We start from the raw sequence: 19,516 nt of genomic DNA, 5'->3' as shown, positions 1-19,516 counted from the left end.
GAGTTCTGTGAAACGCAGCTCACAAACCATGAAAGGCTCCCCAGTCAATAACCTCAGGGTTTTTCATGGGGGGGTTTTTCAAGTGCTGGTTTTCTACTTACTCCTTCCTGAAGGCCCACCTCAAATTTACCTCCTTCACAAAGAATTAATGGCTACTTCTACAAAAGAAACAGAGTATTTACATTGTAAACTTCATTTCCAGCATTCCTAGTGCCTGCCTTTCATACTAACCACACAGGGGCGTACACCACCTCTCCCTTTCCATTCCTGACTAGAAGCTTCTTGGAAGGTGGGCACGTTTTTAAATCTATATTCCCAAGACTCTCGATAATATTTATTGTTGAATATGGGAGTAAAAGGTACGTTAATCAATACCTAAAGGGAAAAAATGGCTTTAAAATGTTCTGATGTTTAAAAATAAGACCTGCACTGATAACAATCCCTAGCAGCTCTCTGAAAGTCTGGAGCCTTTATACATATTCATAGTTGTTGCCCAAGTCCCAGCGCAGCTGTGGTCCCTTTGGGATTTTAGGTTTTGTGGAAACATAAGCCCATTACCAAAAAAGGAAAAGCAGATTATAGGCTGACATTTAATTTTAAATCATTTCTATTCATTAAGAACAATCCATTTAATAAAAACTGGCGAGGCAGAAATGTTTGCAGCATCCTCCTTTGTACTATTCTTGGAAGTGTTAATGTATAATAACAGTAATTCACAGTGAGATAACGGCAGTAGTGCTTTGTGCCTTAAGATGCTTATGTGAATAGTAAACATGATATTCCAGGAAGTTGTTTTGTGTCTGGCTCTATCTGAGTAGGGTTTAACTCACTATTGCTGTCACCTCTGCTTTTCATTTTGAATTTTGTCCAAGACTATTGAGAGGACATTGTAATAACACAGCTGTGCAAAACAGCAGGAGTCCTAAGCAAAATTACATCTGCCACCAAAGAAATTAGGGTAAGCTTCTTTAAAATTGAAAATGTAATCAGTTGCATTTGTATGTTGCTGTTGTTCAAGATAAAAAATTTCAGACTGAAGAATGACTTGAAGGGACAGTAAGAGGACTCTATGATAGACATTTTAATAAAAAATTTTTTTTAAAAATCCCTATGCACCAAAACTCACATTACAGAATGTTTTCTCCATTACCTTCACGGCCTCAGCTAACTGGAGGTGGGCAGCAGTGGGTTGTAGACCTGATTTAAAGTTCTGGTGACAAGTAGACAAGACGTCCCTGTTGTTCAGATGAAGAGGTATCTCTTAATATGCTCACACGATCACAAGTCAACAACAAAAACAGCAGACATTCTTTTTGTTTCTCTCTCTCATTCATTTTTTCAGAAGAAATAGATTGGAAATCTACTATTTCCCAGGCATTACTAGGTGGACATGGCTCCAATCTATAAGAGAGAACCTGATAAGCACAGCAGAACATAATTTAAATCAGAGAATTGAGAGCAGAGAGCAACCAAAAGGCATCAAGGATGGTGATTAGTGATACTAAAGAGAAAGTGATAGCTAAAGAGGATCCTGAATGATGATCTCATTAGGTGGACTTGGGAAAGGACTGAATACAAATGGAAGGAATCAGGAAAAAATCCCAGCCTATATAGAGATATCAAAGCATAGAAAATCATAGTGTTTGGGGATAGGAGAAAAGGGAAAATGAATAGCTAAGAAATATCTAACCTGTTCCTTACATAAATAATCTCATGAGAAAAGTATTATTATTCCGTACTTTACATAAGGAAAGGGAGGCTCAGAGAACCTGTCCAATGTGACAATGACAATAAGTGGTAGGTATTACCATAAGTAGAGAGATGGAAATGTCACTAAAATTTATGCTGGAGAAGAGTAGGAGAAAACATAAGAAATAGGTAGTGTCTAGCTACAGGCAAGAGAGAGAGAAAAAGGAGAATTTTAGGAATATAACTCTAGTGCAATAAACAATAGCTGTTTTCATTTGATTCAGCTTTGATCTTTGGAATACAAAAGAACACTTTCTAACTCATTCTCTGAGGTCATCAATACCCTAACACCAAAAACTTACAAAGGTATTACAAAAAAAGGAAAACTATAGACCAATAATCCCTCTCATGAACATAGATATAAAAATCCTCAACAAAATATTAGCAAATGAAATCCAACAACATATAAGAAGAACTCTATTTCATGACCAAGTGGAATGTATCCTAAGCATGTAAGACTGTTTCAGCACTTGAATATTAATAAATGTAATCTACCACATTAATGGACTAAAGAAGCAATAAAAACACATGGTCATATCAATTGATTCAGAAAAAGAATTTGATAAAATCCAATACGCATTCACCACAAAAGCTATCAGGAAACTATTTGGTAAAGAGCATCTACAAAAAAATCTATAGATAACATCATACTTAATGGTGAGAAAGTGGTCTTGTCTGACCATTCCTATTTGACGTTGTACTAGAAGACAAAGAAAAGAAAATATAGGTTATAGATATATTATATTTAGAAAACTCAAAATACACCAAAATCAAACAGAAAAAAACCCCCACAAAACTTAAAACTAATAAATGAGTTCAGGAAAGTTGCAGGACATAAAAACAGTATTAAAAAAAAAATCTGTTGGGCTTCTATATACTAATAATAAACTATCAGTAAAAGATATTAAGAAAACAATCCCATTTATAATTGCATCAAAAACAACAAAATACCTAGAAATAAATTTAACCAAGAAGGTGAAAGATTTGTACACTGAAAAGTAGAAAGTATTAATGAAAGAAATTGAAGATGGAAATGAATGAAAGAATGTACTAATGAATTGGAAGAATTAATATTGTTAAACTATCCATACTACTCAAAGCTAATCTACAGAATCAGTGCAATCCCTATCAAAATTCCAGCAGCATTTTTCATAGAAATAGAAAAATTTCTAAAGTTTGTATGGAATCACAAAAGCCCCCACATAGCCAGAGAAATATTGAGAAAGTTGGAAGCATCATGGTCCCTAAATCTAAACTATATTACAAAGTTATAGTAATTAAAGCAGCCTGATACTAGCATAAAAACTGACGCATAGATTAAAGGAACAGAGTAGTGAACCCAGAAATAAACCAACATATATCTGGTCAATTAATTTTGATAAAGGAAACAAGAATATAAAATGTGGAAAGAACAGGTTTTTTTCAGTAAATGGTGTTGGGAACACTGGACAGCCACATGCAAAAGAATAAAACTGGACCCCTATTTTACACCATCAACAAAAATTAACTCAAAATGGATTAAGGACTTGAATGTAAGGCCTGAAACCATAAAGCCAAAAGTAAACATGGAATTATACAATCATAAAAAGAACGAAGCCTTACTATTGTATTTGTTACAACATGGACGACCTTGAGGGCATTGTGCAAAGCAAAACAAGTCAGACAGAGAAAGACAATTACCATATGATCTCACTTATATGTAAAATTAAAATAAAAAAACAAAACTGGTGTGGCTCAGTGGTTGAGCATAGACCTATGAATCAACCTAGCTCCTGGCTCTAATATTCCCCAATAAAAGGAACAGGGAGCCAAAACCGGTTTGGCTCAGTGGATAGAGCTCGGGACGTCGGTCTGTGGACTGGGGGGTCCCCGGTTTGATTCCGGTCAAAGGCATGTGCAGTAGTTGTGAGCACGTCCCCGCTGGAGGGTGTGCAGGAGGCAGCTGGTCGATGTTTTTCTCTCATCGATGTTTCTAGCTCTTTATCCCTCTCCCTTCCTCTCTGTAAAGAATTAATAAAATATATTAAAAAAAAAAAAAAAAAGGAACAGAGATTCTTGGAGAAATGACTGGCTCAGGAAATATGAGCCTGGAAAATCTTGTACTGCCAGAAAGAAGAAATGCTAAAAAACAAAAACAAATAAACAACAACAAAACACCCCAAATCCCAAACAAAACACCCACAATGCAGAGGTTATGTCAAAGGGACACAGAAGTGAATTTAAAGAGCTCCCAATGATCAAACTTGGAACAATTCAAGCAAAAACATAAAAAGCAGTATTAGATAATAACCCAAGGTATAAAATGAACATCTATGAGTCTATACTGATATATATAATAAAGTAAATGAATGGATTCCAAACAATTTATGTATGTACTCCACCTTTAAGGAAGTGGTCTGTAATTCCCCATTCCTGAAACATGGGCTACATATAGCTACTTTCTTTAAAAAATACAATATGGGAAAGGAGAAAAGAAAACTTCATTTACAGTGGAGAAACCTGACAAGCAGGGGATCAAGGTCAATATCAACAGTGATAAATCATGTTAATTGTATGTGCTTGATATGATATGACAATAACACTACTTCCGTGATCCTCCCCCTCCCCAAACTATATACCTTAGCTAGGGGTGTCGAACTCAATCAGAGAAGGGGCCAAAATCTAAAATCCAGCCTAAATCGCGGGCCGAATGGTTTACTGAACAGTCATAAACTGTCATTGTGATGGAAACGCTGCGGAGTGCAGTGATGACAGCGCGGTGCGGGCCACATTGCAAGGCCTGGTGGGACGGATTTGGCCCGCGGGCCTTGTGTTTGACACATGTGTCTGTTGAAGACATCAGACAAATCCTGATTAAGGGATATTCTATAAAATACTGAACTATTAATTCTCAAAACTGTAAAGATTTTCAAAAACAAGGGAAGTCTGAGCAACTGTCATATCCAACAGCAGCCTAAATGGAAAAGACTACTAAATTAATGTGCATCCTGAATGGTATCTGGAATGGAAAAAGGACATGAGAAAAAAGATGAGTCTTTAGTTAACAACATATGAATATTGGTTCTTTAATTGAGGCAATATAGACCATACTAATCTAGGATATTAACAATAGGGGACTGGATATAGAGTATATGAGAACTTTGTACAATCTTCACAAAATTCTGTAAAATCATGATAAAATTTAAAATTTATTTTTAAGAAAGGATACCCAAAAACTAACAAAGCGGGCCTTAGAAATAAGGAAAGGAAGGAAGCAGGCAAATGATACTGATTTAAAGGAGGACAGATAGTCTCACCAGCACAAAATTTTAATGCTATCACCTTCATTCTAACATTCAGCTTCATTCATTTGTACACTGTGTCCTGCAGATTCTTCTGTGCCCAAAAATCCTGCTTCAAAATATAGCAAGTCTGGTACCTGGAAACCTTGTATAGAACAGTAATAGATAGAGAGCCTTGGGAACTGGATTATTTCAGGTTCATATTAGCTTCTAGCATATTCTTGCTGTATATATAATCTTGGGCAATTTACTTGACCTCCCTGTGCCTCAGCTTTCTCACATGCAACATAGTAATAATAATAATAATAATAATACTCCATAGAATTGTGAGCATGAGATAAATTAATACATGTGAAGAACTAGACTAGAACTTGATATATATGTGTTAATTATTAAGAATTTAATAATTTAATTCATTCGACAAAAATATACTAACAACCAAGAAGGGTTATGAATTCTAAAGAGAAAGAGCTCAAAGGAGGATATGTTCAATTCAACTTGGTCTGGTAAAGGAAAAGTAGGATTTGTAAAAGCAAATGGAATAAAAATTTCCATTTCAGCTTACTTTGTCAAACCAGAGTAGGCTTATATAAAATGAAAACTAAAATTATTCATGTTTAGTTTAATTTCTTAGTCCTCAAAGCTGTAAATTAATGTTGGCAAAGTCTGTATCACACTATCAATCCTAAGGTCTGCGGTGCAGAAATAACCTTCCCAAGGGTTCTCCAATGTTTCTAGAACCTACACTTGTCTGCCTGCAGAGAAACTGACAAGGTTTTTCAAAGCTGACGTCAGCCTGCAGACATGCTCTGCCAGCACTGCGCAGGCCCCACCACCTCTCCCATCCAAACTCCCCTTCCAGAAAAACACTCTGACCAAAGAAAAGCATCCAGAATGATGAGTATAGGGCCTTTCTCCCAAATATTTACCTATTTATATGGCACAAAATAACCACAAAAGAAGCCAAACCAAGTAACTTGGCCTTGACAAAAGGTTTCCCTTTCTTTTGAAAAAGGAAGGGAAACAATGCTTTATTTGATATCCCATTCTGCCCACCCCCCAAATGTTTTCTTAAGTATCAGGAAAAAAACTTAAAATTTTTTTTGTGTGTGTGTGTGTGTGTGTATGTGTATTTTGGGAGGGGGGTTAAAGTAAAGCACTAGCAAAAAATGTTACATAAAAGAAAAGTAGGAATTTTCTGACTGTGATAATAGATACTATACACAAGAAAATATAGAATCCATGTACTAATGAAGTTTTGTCCATTATGACACACTATTAGGCTATTGATGTAAATACAAGATGGTAATCCCATTTCGTTAAGTAGAAACTAACATCACAAAATTTTCTGAGTACTAAGTTTCTATAAAGAATAATAGCCTTCAACACTTGACAAATACGGTAGGAAATGTGTAGTTTTAATATTTTCTCCCATGTATATCCAATTAAATTACCTGGTTTGTGTTAATATGAAATTATTATTTTTAAAAATATATTTTATTGATTTTTTACAGAGAAGAAGGAAGAGGGATAGAGAGTTAGAAACATCAATGATAGAGAAACATCCATCAGCTGCCTCCTACATATCCCCTACTGGGGATGTACCTGCAACCAAGGTACATGCCCTTGACCAGAATCGAACCTGGGACCCTTCAATCTGCAGGCCGACACTGAGCCAAGCAGGTCAAGGGCAATATAAAATTATTTTTCACATTTAAAAATCCTTTATGAATAAGCATTTTCAATAATTTTCAACTGGAGAACAACAAAACAAACACACAGTGATTCAAAGTAATTATTGAAAGCTATTAAGATAATAGTGCAACAGCCTGACTACAGACTATGGTGTGAAGTCCATCATCTAGGAATATGAATTCACAAGTTTCTGTACATTCACTACATAGCCCTTGAAACAATTATATTAAACCAAGAGGGGGAGAAAAGAAGTAATTAAAGCAGTTTAAGCTAGATCTGGCCAGGAGCCCGGTGGTTGAAGTGTCATCCCCTACACCAAAAAGGTTGCCTGTTCCATTCAAGTCAGGGTTCCATAGTCCCACAGGGGCATGTATGAGAGGCAACTGATCAATGTTTCTCTCACATCGATGTTTTTCTCTCTCTAAAATCAACAAACATATCCTTCAGTGAGGCTTAAAAAAACATCAATCCATGTTGCAAAGTTAATTTTATTAAAAGTTACAGCTCTGTTGGTTATTTGAAGCATCATTTTATAACTGATCACACACTTAGACAATTAAACAGCACTTAAATCATCATTCTAATTAAAGTAAATGATTACCTTATACACAACAGATTACATAATTCCATAAAGATTGGATACATTAAAAAGAGATAATAGTGGAAAATACTAGAAGAAGGGGGAGTAATACCAGTGAAGGAAGCCATTTGTTTTCAAAGCTAGGAGGAAACATCACAGCAGACAGCTAAATTACACAATTCTCCAAGTGGGTATTCAAGCATCTAAAAAAGGAAGTTCAATAACAAGAGAGGTAAAATTGCTCTCCTAAGGCTTTTAGCTACTTGATGAGTCAAATAGTCATCATATCAAACTATATTTTTTAATATGAAAATCAAAAGGTGTTTGACCTTCAAATTATGAACTGCATTTCCTTCTCTGACTTCACCACAATTTTGTGATAAGAGCAAGAGAAAGAGAACAGAATTAGGAAACAGAATGAAGGTCAAACCAGAGTTCATATAATTTACATACATACAAGTTCTTTCCACTTCAATACTTTTAATTTACTAACTAACTTTTAGCCACACTAGCTCAGTAAAGATTTCATAAAAATGGCATTTTAACTCTACCACTACCAGAGGATATCAGTGATTGTGGATGGAGATCTCAGACTTGTACATGATACTGTTTATTTCTGTAGCCTGATTTTGTATTCATTTGTAAAGTTGAGGATTTTGTTCTTTATTAACAGGATTTCATAAAATAAGCCACATAAATTCAAATAGGTGTAAGAGAATGAGTCTTTAAAAATGCTTGATGAAAATAGAGAATTATGATGGACACAAACATAGAGAATTGTTTTTTAAGTATTAAAGAAATATTAAATGGTTCTTTTTAAGTTTATTAAATTAAAAAATAAGAAAAGTTTTGAAAGGATCACAAATCACTCAACATGTGACAAGTACTATGTGACTGTAAATAACAAAAACTGAAGAAAAGCAATTGATATAATGAAAACACTCTTGCTAGCTAAGGGTTCATCATGAACTCTCCATAATCCTCAGTCTAATGTTAACTGAGGAGAAGATACAAGTTTGTTAGAAAATAGAAGAGTTAAGGTAATGATTAAGTGTTTATTTCAATCCATAAAAAATTCCATAGATTTAAGGCCTAATCACATCACAAAAACAGGAGTGAGGAACCTTTTTTTTTTTTTTTTTTTTTTTGCTAAGGGTCACTGGTTGGTTATAACATCATTTGAGGGCCAAACAAAATTATCAACTTAAAAATTAACCTGCTATATTTGGTTAAACATTTAACTTGTTCCTACTAATGCCTTGGCAGGGCCAGACCAAATGATTTCTAAGGACTTATATGGCCTGCAGACCAGATGTCCCTACCCCTGCTCTAAGATATCAAAATGAAGAACAAGGTAGCAATGATATGCCATAGCTGCTGACTTTCCCCAAAAGTTGCTTGTAGAGACTATTAAGATGGCGTTACCTTTTATAATATATTTTCTGTAAATATAAAACTGTTCTGTTACAAAAATTATAAATATACACATCTATAAATTACCATAAGTATATTTTTATAGATGTTTATAGAATGGTTATGCCTAATTTTGAGATTTTGGGTGATGAGTATACATTCCTATTGGGTGCAAACATATTCAGGGAGTAAAACATATGCCTTTTTCAGTTATTTTTAGGTTCTCAAATTTATTATTTTATTAAGAGCCTTATGGAATTCATTCTGTTCCAAAATGGGAATTTCTGTCATTTCCCAAATGTCTGTTCTATCTCTTCAATTGTATTGTTAAAGTCCTTCAAGGACAATGACTATGTTTCTAACTATAACATCTAGTTTCAACGAATTTCTAGTTTTAACAAATTCAAACTAAAACCTTAGGTAAATATCAGCATGAACCAAGACGCCCTTTCACATCGTAACCTTTTTTTTTTTTTTTCCCCCTAAAGAAGAGACTATGAAGACAAAGAATTGGTGAGTCTATATGTAACCAAAATGAAAAGACAGTTAATTGATAAAATCTTTTATGGTTCCACCTATATTTTTAAAAAATTCAGTAGTCATTTTCTCTTTTTGTATTGTTTTTAAGTGATATTGTTTTGCTGTCATATACTTTAAAGGTATCATGAAAAGAGCAGCACATTTCTCAAACTGATGGTAAAATTAGAACTTTATTGATTTACTAGTGTTCTGACGCATGGACCCATGCACATTGAAAGGAAATTAATTAGAAGAAATATTTTAATATCACTATTCATATCTTGCTAATGAAAAGAAAATAGGATTCTACCAAGTCTCCTATCTACCTACTCCAGGACTTCTGTGAGAATCAAATGAGATGAGGCACAGGAAAACATGTCACAAACATTTGGTTAAATTGTAAAATGTTTGCACCTGGCTATAAAGCAAGTTAGGTTCTGGGGCTTTAGAAACTCTAAGGAGGCTAGTAGCTAGGAAGAGGAAACTGGGGTTGCTATCTGAAATTATTACCCGGCGCCCTCAGCCACCGTTTCCAGACTGGGCTGGGCTGTGGGCCGCATTTTGAACCATAGGGTCTTGGCAGCATTGGCTGCAATTTGGTGGGCTGTCGCTCCTGGGAGGTTGTAGGGAGCGGCTATAGGATTAAGCTTCGGACTGACTTGTTGGCAAAGCCACAAACAAGTTCCAGCTTAGAGGGCACAGCCCTTATGACGTTCCCTAGATCAGTGTTTCCCAACCTTCTCTCATGATGAGAGAATCACCTGGTGGAGTTGTTAAAACATAGGTAAAATTGCATACCTAACTTAGTGCTCTGTATATAAAATCTGTCTTAGAGCACTAGTTAAGTATACAATTTTACCTATATGTTCCCAAAAATTCTAGTTTAGCACTTCTTAGTTGGGATCCGGGAATCTGTGTTTTAACAACTCCACCAGGTGATTCTCATCATGAGAGAAGGTTGGGAAACACTGCCCTAGATCATTCCTGGGTGCTAATGGGCTATGGGGGGTGCAGCAAGTACTGCCAAAAAAAAGTGAAACTCACAAGAACATTGTAACTATGGTGACCACTACCTTGTTTATCTCTGGCTATAAAATAAAGGCTCATCTTGCTATCTGGATCTTTCTCTTAGCCAGACACAGGAGATCCACTAGAGCCAACTTATGCTTTTTGTCTATCTTTTCTTCAAACCTTCACTGCCCTCCTCAGGATCGCTGAACCCTTGGCTGAGCTGGTCCGGCACAGATGGTGGCAGGGCCTGTGTCACATATGGGGGAAGCCAAGTGTTGGTTTGTTGGCACCAGGTCTCTGGTGCCATTTATTTATAGATGGCCAGTGCAGCTCCATGGCAGCTCCTGCGTTGAGAGTCTGCCCCCTAGTGGTCAGGGCACATCATAGCTACTAGTCAGACAGAGGGACACTAAGCCTTTTATATATAAAGACTAGAGGCCCGGTGCATAAAATTCATGCATGAGGGGGGGACCTTTAGCCCATCCTGAACCTCCTCCAATCTGGACATCCCTCTCATACTCCTGGACTGCTGGCTCCCAACCACTTGCCTGTCTGCCTGATTGCCCCTAACTGCTTCTGCCTGTCAGCCTAACCCCCCTAACTACTCCCCTGCCAGCCTGGTTGCCCCTAACTAGTCTCCCCTGCAGGCCTGGTCCCATACAACTGTCCTCCCCTGCTGACCTAGTCACTCCTACCTGCCCTCCCCTGCAGGCCTGGTCCCCCCCAACTTTCTTATTCTGCCGGCCTGGTCACCCCCAACTGTCCTCATCTACTGGCCTGGTCACCCCTAACTGCCATCTCCTGCTGGTCATCTTGTGTTGGCCATCTTGTATCCACATGGAGGCAGCCATCTTTGACTATATGGGGGCAGCCATCTTATATGATGGATTGATGGCCAATTTGCATATTCCTCTTTTATTAGATAGGATATTACTCTGAGAATGAAGGTAAAGAGTATCATAGTTTTGCCGGGACCGGTTTGGCTCAATGGATAGAGCGTCGGCTTGGGGACTGAAAGGTCCCGGGTTCGATTCCGGTCAAGGGCATGTACCTTGGTTGCGGGTATATCCCCAGTGGGGGGTGTGCAAGAGGCAGCTGATTGATGACTCTCTCTCATCAATGTTTCTAACTCTCTCTCTCCCTTCCTCTCTGTACAAAATCAATAAAATATATTTTAAAAAAAAAAAGAGTATCATAGTTTATATAACAAGAATTTTCATTTCAATGAGATAATATGAGTATGAATATATACAAGTACATGCCACTAAATGTATCATATTGTTTAGTGATAATAAATACTATTTTAACATTAAGTTTTATATGAAACAATTAATCTTTAGAGCAAAATCTTCCAAGTTTAGCTTCTAAGCAAGCAATATTATGACAAGTAGAAAAGAGTTGTTTCATTTGGTACTGCATTTCAAAGCACACTCATGTTTCTTTGGATAACCATATAGAATTTTGGATCACTAATATTAATAACATGTTCCAAGTGCACGGCTTACATACACTTGCACACACACATATTTATTCTCATTCTTTTTTTAAAATCCTCACCCAAGGATATGCTTATTGATTTTACAGCAAGGGGAAAAATAGAGGTGGGGGTAGAGAGGGAGGAAGAGAGAGAGAGAGAGAGAGAGAGAGAGAGAGAGAGAGAGAGAGAGAGAGAGAGACATCAATGTGAGAGAGAACACTGATGAGTTGTCTTCCATTCAATGTGAGAATGGAACCTGCAGCCTAGGTATGTGCCGAGCCCCAGAATATAACCTGCAACCTTTAGGCATATGTACAAGGCTCCAACCTAGTTACGCTGGCCAGGGATATTACTGTTATTCTCCTGGCTGCACCCCTCCCCACCTTCTTCTGTCTCCCCTCTCCTTTTCTTCATCTATAGAAATATAGTCATATGGAGAGTCAGAGAGTGTATAGTAAACAGTAGACATAAAAATTGGTTGTGAAATTTAATAAAAGACATAAAAGTCATGAAAACACTTACTTCATCAGCCACCATGCACCTGGAAAAAAAGAAAAAGAAAACGAAATTAATTTCTTAATTATCAAAGTCAACCATTTAAAAGTTCTGATTAAGTAGCTTGCCACAAAATAGTTTATAGATGATAAAGTACTATGCCAGAGACAGGCGTCTGTATGTGTGCATGGAAACAGGGGCCAGCGCTGACATGATGAGACTCTCCGGCTGCCAATGGCATATGGCTATGTGGGGGTGTCACAGCCTCAGCCACACTGTTTGCCACTGCCCACCATGGAAACAGCTACAGGGACCCTTCAGAAATGTGAGCAAAATGGCAAGTGACTGTACCAATGAGTTCCGTCATCCTTACCATCAAACTTTAAAATGGTCTACCCTGGACATAAGAATACTGTATTAAAGTACAAGAAAATAAAAGTCAACCATATCTCAGTATACATATAATTATTTATAGTACACTAGTGCCCAGTGCATGAAATTCGTTCACATTAAAAGGGATTAGAGGAAATATTTTAATATTGTTATTTGCCCTTTCTCTATAATAGAAGTATCAGAGATGAAAGAAAATTAGTAAAATGTATTAGAAAATCTCCCTCCTGTCAGTGTCAGGGGCATGCCGCGGGACCCAGAATCAAGTCCCCGTGCACCCATGCCTCGAAATCACACGAGACCCAGACCCAGCCAGTGTCTGTCCCCCACCCCCACCCCCACTCCCATCAAGCCCTGCAGGGCGAGGGGGCACAGCCTCAGGTCTCCCGGCCAGGCGCCAGGGTGGGGGGACCTGGCCTCAGGCCCCTTAGCCCCAGAGTGAGGATGCAAGGACATGATGACCACTTGCATATTAGATCTTTATTATATAGGATAGGAGTAAATTCTGTCCACTAGAAATTGAGGTCATAAACAGAGGTCCTGAGTAAAAGAAAAAGCGAAGAGCAAAAATCAAGAATAACAGGTATGCCGGGACCGGTTTGGCTCAGTGGATAGAGCGTTGGCCTGCGGACTGAAAGGTCCCGGGTTCGATTCCGGTTGAGGGCATGTACCTTGGTTGCGGGCACATCCCCAGTAGGGGGTGTGCAAGAGGCAGCTGGTTGGTGTTTCTCTCTCATCGATGTTTCTAGCTCTTTATCTCTCTCCCTTCCTCTCTGTAAAAAATCAATAAAAATATATTTTTAAAAAAAGAATTTAATAAGTATATTATCAAGGAATAAGTTACAGTAAAACGGAATTTTGTCCTTAAAAAGAAAAAAACATGTCAGGTTACCTAATAAGTATTTTTATGAGAAAATAAGATAAAAATATTTTAACTGAAATTAAAGCATATGCATGAATATAAAGTTTATTACATTTTTTACACACAAGCCTAAAAAGTAGAAATGAAAAAAGCAATACTTCCCAGGAAAATTCATGTGTTTGCCTACTTTTTCATTTTAAAATCCAACTCAAATTTGGTGAAGATGTCATTTTAAGTGTGTATTATTTGTTGAGCATCTACTATGTGTCCAGCACTATTCTAAGTGCTAGAGATGTAGCAGTGAATTAAAGTTGTTCCCTCTTAGAGGTTGCCTGAAAGAAGATAATACACAAGCATGCAATTCCAGTGGTGATAAGTTCTATTAAAAAGTACTAAAACAAGGTAAGGCAGAATAAGGAATATATTTCACAAAGTGGTCAGGAACAGTCTTCATGTTAGGCAAGATGGACAGATTTGAGCAAGTCATAAATTTAATGAGAAAGGGAATTATGAGAAAATCTGGAGCAGAATCTTCTCAACAAAGTGATCAGCAAAACCAAAGATCCTGAGATAGGATAGTTATATTACAGTTTAAAAGGACAAGGAAGGTAATGTGAGTGAAGTACAGTGAGAAGAAAACAGTACTACTACTGCTATACTAATAGTAATTATAATGTTGGAAGGCAGTTAGGCTCTTGACCCTTAAGAACCTTATAAGCAACAGCATAGAATTTGGATTTTCTTTGAATCCGTTGGAAAGAAGAAACATATTACCTTTTTAAAAAGACTGCTGTGGCTTATCTATTATATATACTAGTATATAAAGGCCAAGTGACTGGAACAGAACAACCAGCATGATTGGTCATCGCTATGAGGCTACTACAGCAGCCAACTGGCCCAATGTGGGCCCCGATTGGCCCCTCAACTGCCGCAGCCCCTCCCCCTGGCCTGCCCCACCACCGATGGGCTCCTACACCCCGAATTGGGGGTGTTGCTGGTGGCCAACCTCCTGAATCCCCTTCCCCCCACTGGCCCGGCCCCAATGGGCCCCCATGGGGCGTGCCAACTGAACCCCAACACTATTCCTTTACCAAACTATGGGATTCCCACTGTTAAAGATAGATAGTTCAGCAACCAGACCTGATTTCCAATGAACCATCATAGAAAAATAACTGCCCATGTGAGAGGCACCAACATTTTTAAATATATATATATTTTATTGATTTTTTACAGAGAGGAAGGGAGAGAGATAGAAACGCCGACGAGAGAGAAACGTCGACCAGCTGCCTCTTGCACAGCCCCTACTGGGGATGTGCCCGCAACCAACGTACATGCTCCTGACCGGAATCGAACCTGGGACCTTTCAGTCCGCAGACCGACGCTCTACTACTGATTTCATGATGTCATTGGTTTCATCAAGGCACCAACATTTGAAACAGCAAAATAAGAGTGAATTATCAGCCCTAGCTGGTTTTGCTTAGTGGATAGAGCATCTGCCTACGGGTTGAAAGGTCCCAGGTTTGATTCTGGTCAAGGGCATGTACCTTGGTTGCGGGCACATCCCCAGTGGGAGGTGTGCAGAAGGCAGTTGATTGACGTTTCTAACTCTCTATCCCTCTTCCTTACTCTCTGTAAAAAATCAATAGAATATATATATTTTTAAAAAGAGTGAATTATCAGAATACCTATCTTGTGAACAAGAAGTGCTAGAAAAGAAAAACATGGGCACAAAAACTGAGCACTTATGGAAATCCTGATGCAACACACACACACACACACACACACACACACACACACACACACCCTAAAACTCGAAGCCATGATTATCAAACTAAAAGAAGTTGATGAATTTTCTTAAAAGGATGATCATTACTGACATCTAATAAGTAGATTGGAAGGTGAAGCACAAGGATTCTCTCTCAAAGCACAGGGCAGAAGGGATAGACCAGGATGGCATGAGATTTCATCGCACTACTCAGAATGGCACACTACTTAAAATTTACTTCTGGAATTTTCTATTTGATATTTTCAAACTGCAGTTGACTGTCAGTAACTGAAACTATGGAAAGCAGAGCCTCAGATAAAGGTTGGGGACTAATGTATTTACAAAAATAAATGACAGGCTGGGCTTGGCCCATGGCGAGTATTATGCAGACTCTTGTTTTAAGGGAGTCAGAATTCTCTTTAGATGCTGAGTTTTCATTTAGAATATAATACCCCAAACAGGAATATTCTGGATTATCTGAATACCTACTTTAAAATTAGGTGGGTGTATATTGGATACTCTCTTTAGCATTTAGAATTGTATGAGGCATATGTTCTCCCCTACACACCCGCACCAGATGCTTCTTACTGTGCAATACCCAATGGATTCAGATTTTTACAAGTTATAAGAGAGAACTGTAGAAAGATCTTGAGGGAGCTGATTTTTTTAGCTCCAAACGTTAAACCTCATTATCAGTAACCATGATAGTCAATATGAAATAAAGAATTTTTAACCATTGTTACAGACCTGTTACAGTTTAACTCACAGATGAATTGGTCTTTATGTGATAGAGGTGGCTATTGTGTTTCTAAATCACTCCTCCTTAAAAATGGCCTTGGAATTTGCAGAGCCTGATATTGCTTTCCCAAATCTTTTTCTCCCCTCTCCCCTCAATAATACAACCCTGAGGATGGGATCTATTTTCCAAGTTCCATTTCAGCCAGGTGTGGATGTGACACAGTGTGTGGCCAAAAAGACAGTAGAGGTCACTGGGTGGTGGTGGCTCTGAAAAATCTTGTTAAAATAGAGTCAACTCAGTTGGCAAGTGCCCTTTTGTCTTCTTCCTCTCTGCTGGCATAAAAGATGATGCCAAACCTGGAACTGGAACAGCTACTTTTGACCTACCAGAAAGGAAATGACACCAGGATTGCAGAGGTGTGACTGGGACATATTGGACTACCTAACTCCAAACTTCCTGTTGCGGGAACGAGGGCAGAATATCTATTTTAGCCATTAATATTTGATTTTTTATTCTGTGTAGCTGGACTCAATTCCTTTTCATTAAAAGATAAATACAGGATAAATGATAAATAGACATGAGCTATTTCTTTTCACCATAAAACCCAACAGCATCAATTTAGTTTCCACAAAACATCATCCATCATATTAAATTAATATTGTTAAATTGAATTGTCTTCATTTTTTTGGTTTACTCTTAATTTTATAAATGTGTTTTCATCTAAATAAAAATTTCCTAAAACCAATATGTATAAGGGAGTTGGATCTAGTTTGGGGTTTGTATTTAGTATAAAATATGTTAAATAAACAATAGGGATTAGAGGGAATTTCTTCCTTTGAAATGAGAGTCATGATCACCCGGGGTACGGGGACCTGCTTGAAGGTGAGGAGGCAGCATTCTGAATCCAGGCAATATCTTAGTTTAATGTTCACCATGTCTTTCTCCCTGTGACCTTTATTACACATTTGGAAAGAAGTGACTACTTTCCTCTTCTGCCTTATAGCATTTGCCCTGAAAGGACTTCTATCATAATGTCAGTGATGTTTAGTACACTTACTTGTTTATGTGTTTCTCTCTTGCTCAGACTAAGGGTCTAGCACTATGCCTGGTGCTCCAGGTTAAATTTTGTGATTGACTAAATGAACGTGTACCTGGCGGTCGTTGAAATTAAAAGACTAATTTTATATATGGCCTGATTCACCTCCACATCTCCACAAGATGGAGTAAGGTTTATAGCAGGCTCTGTTTGTAATAAAATGATTTAACTTATTCCTCCACCTACCCATCAATATTTAAGTATGAGCGATGCACATGTTGTTATTCAGAAAGCAAATTTAATACTGGTACTAATTTTTACTAATTATAAAATCACTTTAGATCAAGTAGATTTGACTTAATTAAAAAATATATATATATATATATATATATATTATTGTTTTTTTACAGAGAGGAAGGGAGAGGGATAGAGAGTTAGAAACATCGATCCCCTGCCTCCTGCACACTCCCTACTGGGTATGTGCCCACAATCAAGGTACATACATGCTCTTGACCGGAATTGAACCTGGGACCCTTGAGTCCACAGGTCGACGCTTTATCCACTGAGCCAAACCAGTTAGAGCAACTTGACTTACTTCTTAGTTGCTTTTTATATAAACTATATTTTTGTAACTCCAAAATATTATAATGAATGTTACTGTCTAAGTAAGCCCTAAAAATTCTCTACTAATTGCTATAGGAATAATCAATGTTTTTGACCTGCAGCTTTATAAACAAGAATAAATAATTGCATAAAAGCTAATGGGATGTAATGGTCCAATGGGAATTATTATACATCCTGAAAATAAAAATTCCCTCAAAACAGGTGAAATAGACTTTTTTTTTTAAGCTATCTAGAAGGATGTAGAGGATATTTTCTATTTTTCTCTTTATTAGTAAAACTTATAGGTAATTTTGTGCTACTGCAGTTGGTCAGACTGCATATTTTCAAGATATAATCTAGCAATTAGAGACTAGTTTAATTTTTTGTCAAGCTCATGAGGGGAAAAAAGCAATTCTTTTAAAAACTTCATCTGGATTTTGGCATACACAGGATTTGTTTATAAAACCCACATCTCTTACGTACTTGGAAATTATCATAGACTTTTATGTCCTTCCTGTATGTGACTGGTGTGTCTCATAATGGATAAAAGAACTGAAGTAAAACACTAAATGTTATTGTAACTTGTTTTCCAAAGTCATAATATATGCAGCAAATGTGGGTTGCTTTACCAAAGTCTTTCTCCTCTTATTTCTATGTTATAGACTTTGGAATTTTCTAGGTATATCTTCCATGTGCTTCTGAACATTGCTGAGTGAGGATATGTTGTCCGGAACTATTTCTGATGACAGAGTAGAAAGAGGACATGAGGAGGCTACTGAACGAGTCACCAGGAACCATCCACTCCTGGCTTCTTGTTACACAGAATGTGATATATTAGTTCCCTTTAGTAATTAGGCCATTTTTTAGTTGCATTTCTATTCCTGCACTGCATCCTAATGGAAATAGTGTTTATAAAATCAGTGTTTAATGTCAATCACATTTCCTTTTGCTTATAACTGCTAAATTTAAGCTACTATCCTCTGTAACTCCCCCACATCCATTGCCAGTATTTACTTACTGGCAGTGAGCATAGCTATTCGTATTTTATTGAACAGAATGTATCTTTAGCATCGCAACAACAATGAAGTTTTTATGGTATATTTGCATTTGTAATGTACTCTTTTACCACATTTGGTCACAGCTCAGCTTACTTGGCTTAGCTTAGTCAATTCATACTAGTAAATCAGATGAGACTAAGAAGCTGTATATAGACGTCTAGGATATTTTAAATTATAAGCTGGCAGATAAGAGCAGCACATTAAACTTTTAGGGAAATGCAGTAGACTGAATTGATAAGCAACCAAAATCAACAGTGTTGTTTTGTAGATTTTATTTTAACATAAATTTCTGACCCAAGGGTAAGAATCACATACTCAAATCAATTGTTTAATTAATCCCTTTAGAGATTTTTTAAATCTAGGTCTTAATTAGCTTTAGTTTCAAATATCAACATGCAACATATAACATAGTAACTTCAGGATATTCAGAAAAAACAATATCCAAAAAGAGGTTTTTAAATGTGGAGTTATCCGAAACCAGTTTGGCTCAGTGGATAGAGTGTCAGCCTACAGACTGAAATGTCACGGGTTCGATTCTGGTCAGGGGCATGTACCTGAGTTGCAGGCACATCCCCAGTAGGAGGTTTGCAAGAGGCAGCTGATCGATGATTCTCTCTCATCAATGTTTCTAACTCTCTATCCCTCTCCCTTCCTCGCTGTAAAAAATCAATAAAATATGTTTTTTTTAAAAAGGGGGATACACTGAATAAATATTTTTAAAAGAATAAAAATAAATAAATAAATGTGGAGCTGGAACATATGCTAAAAGCTTTAGGTATAGCTTTAGGACTTATATGTGAATGGTACTTAAAACTATGAAAATGGACAAGAGGTTTAGGAATT

General features: G+C 37.2%; 1 protein-coding gene across 2 annotated transcripts in view; it reads right to left on the bottom strand.

Moving 5' to 3' along the window:
- The window catches only part of ZRANB3 (zinc finger RANBP2-type containing 3), a 162,721-nt gene that overhangs the window by 96,522 nt on the left and 46,683 nt on the right, over positions 1–19,516 (bottom strand). For both annotated transcript variants that reach the window (XM_045575675.1, XM_036420869.2), the window contains exon 3: positions 12,248–12,266. In XM_045575675.1, coding sequence (XP_045431631.1) covers positions 12,248–12,266 — 19 coding nt within the window. The remainder of the gene's footprint in view (positions 1–12,247; positions 12,267–19,516) is intronic.

Source organism: Pipistrellus kuhlii, unplaced genomic scaffold (genome assembly GCF_014108245.1).
Source record: "Pipistrellus kuhlii isolate mPipKuh1 unplaced genomic scaffold, mPipKuh1.p scaffold_m20_p_7, whole genome shotgun sequence".
In the NCBI taxonomy this organism is placed as follows: Eukaryota; Metazoa; Chordata; class Mammalia; order Chiroptera; family Vespertilionidae; genus Pipistrellus; species Pipistrellus kuhlii.
Note: the sequence above shows the minus strand (reverse complement) of the source record. Positions and strands in the feature narration are given on the sequence as shown.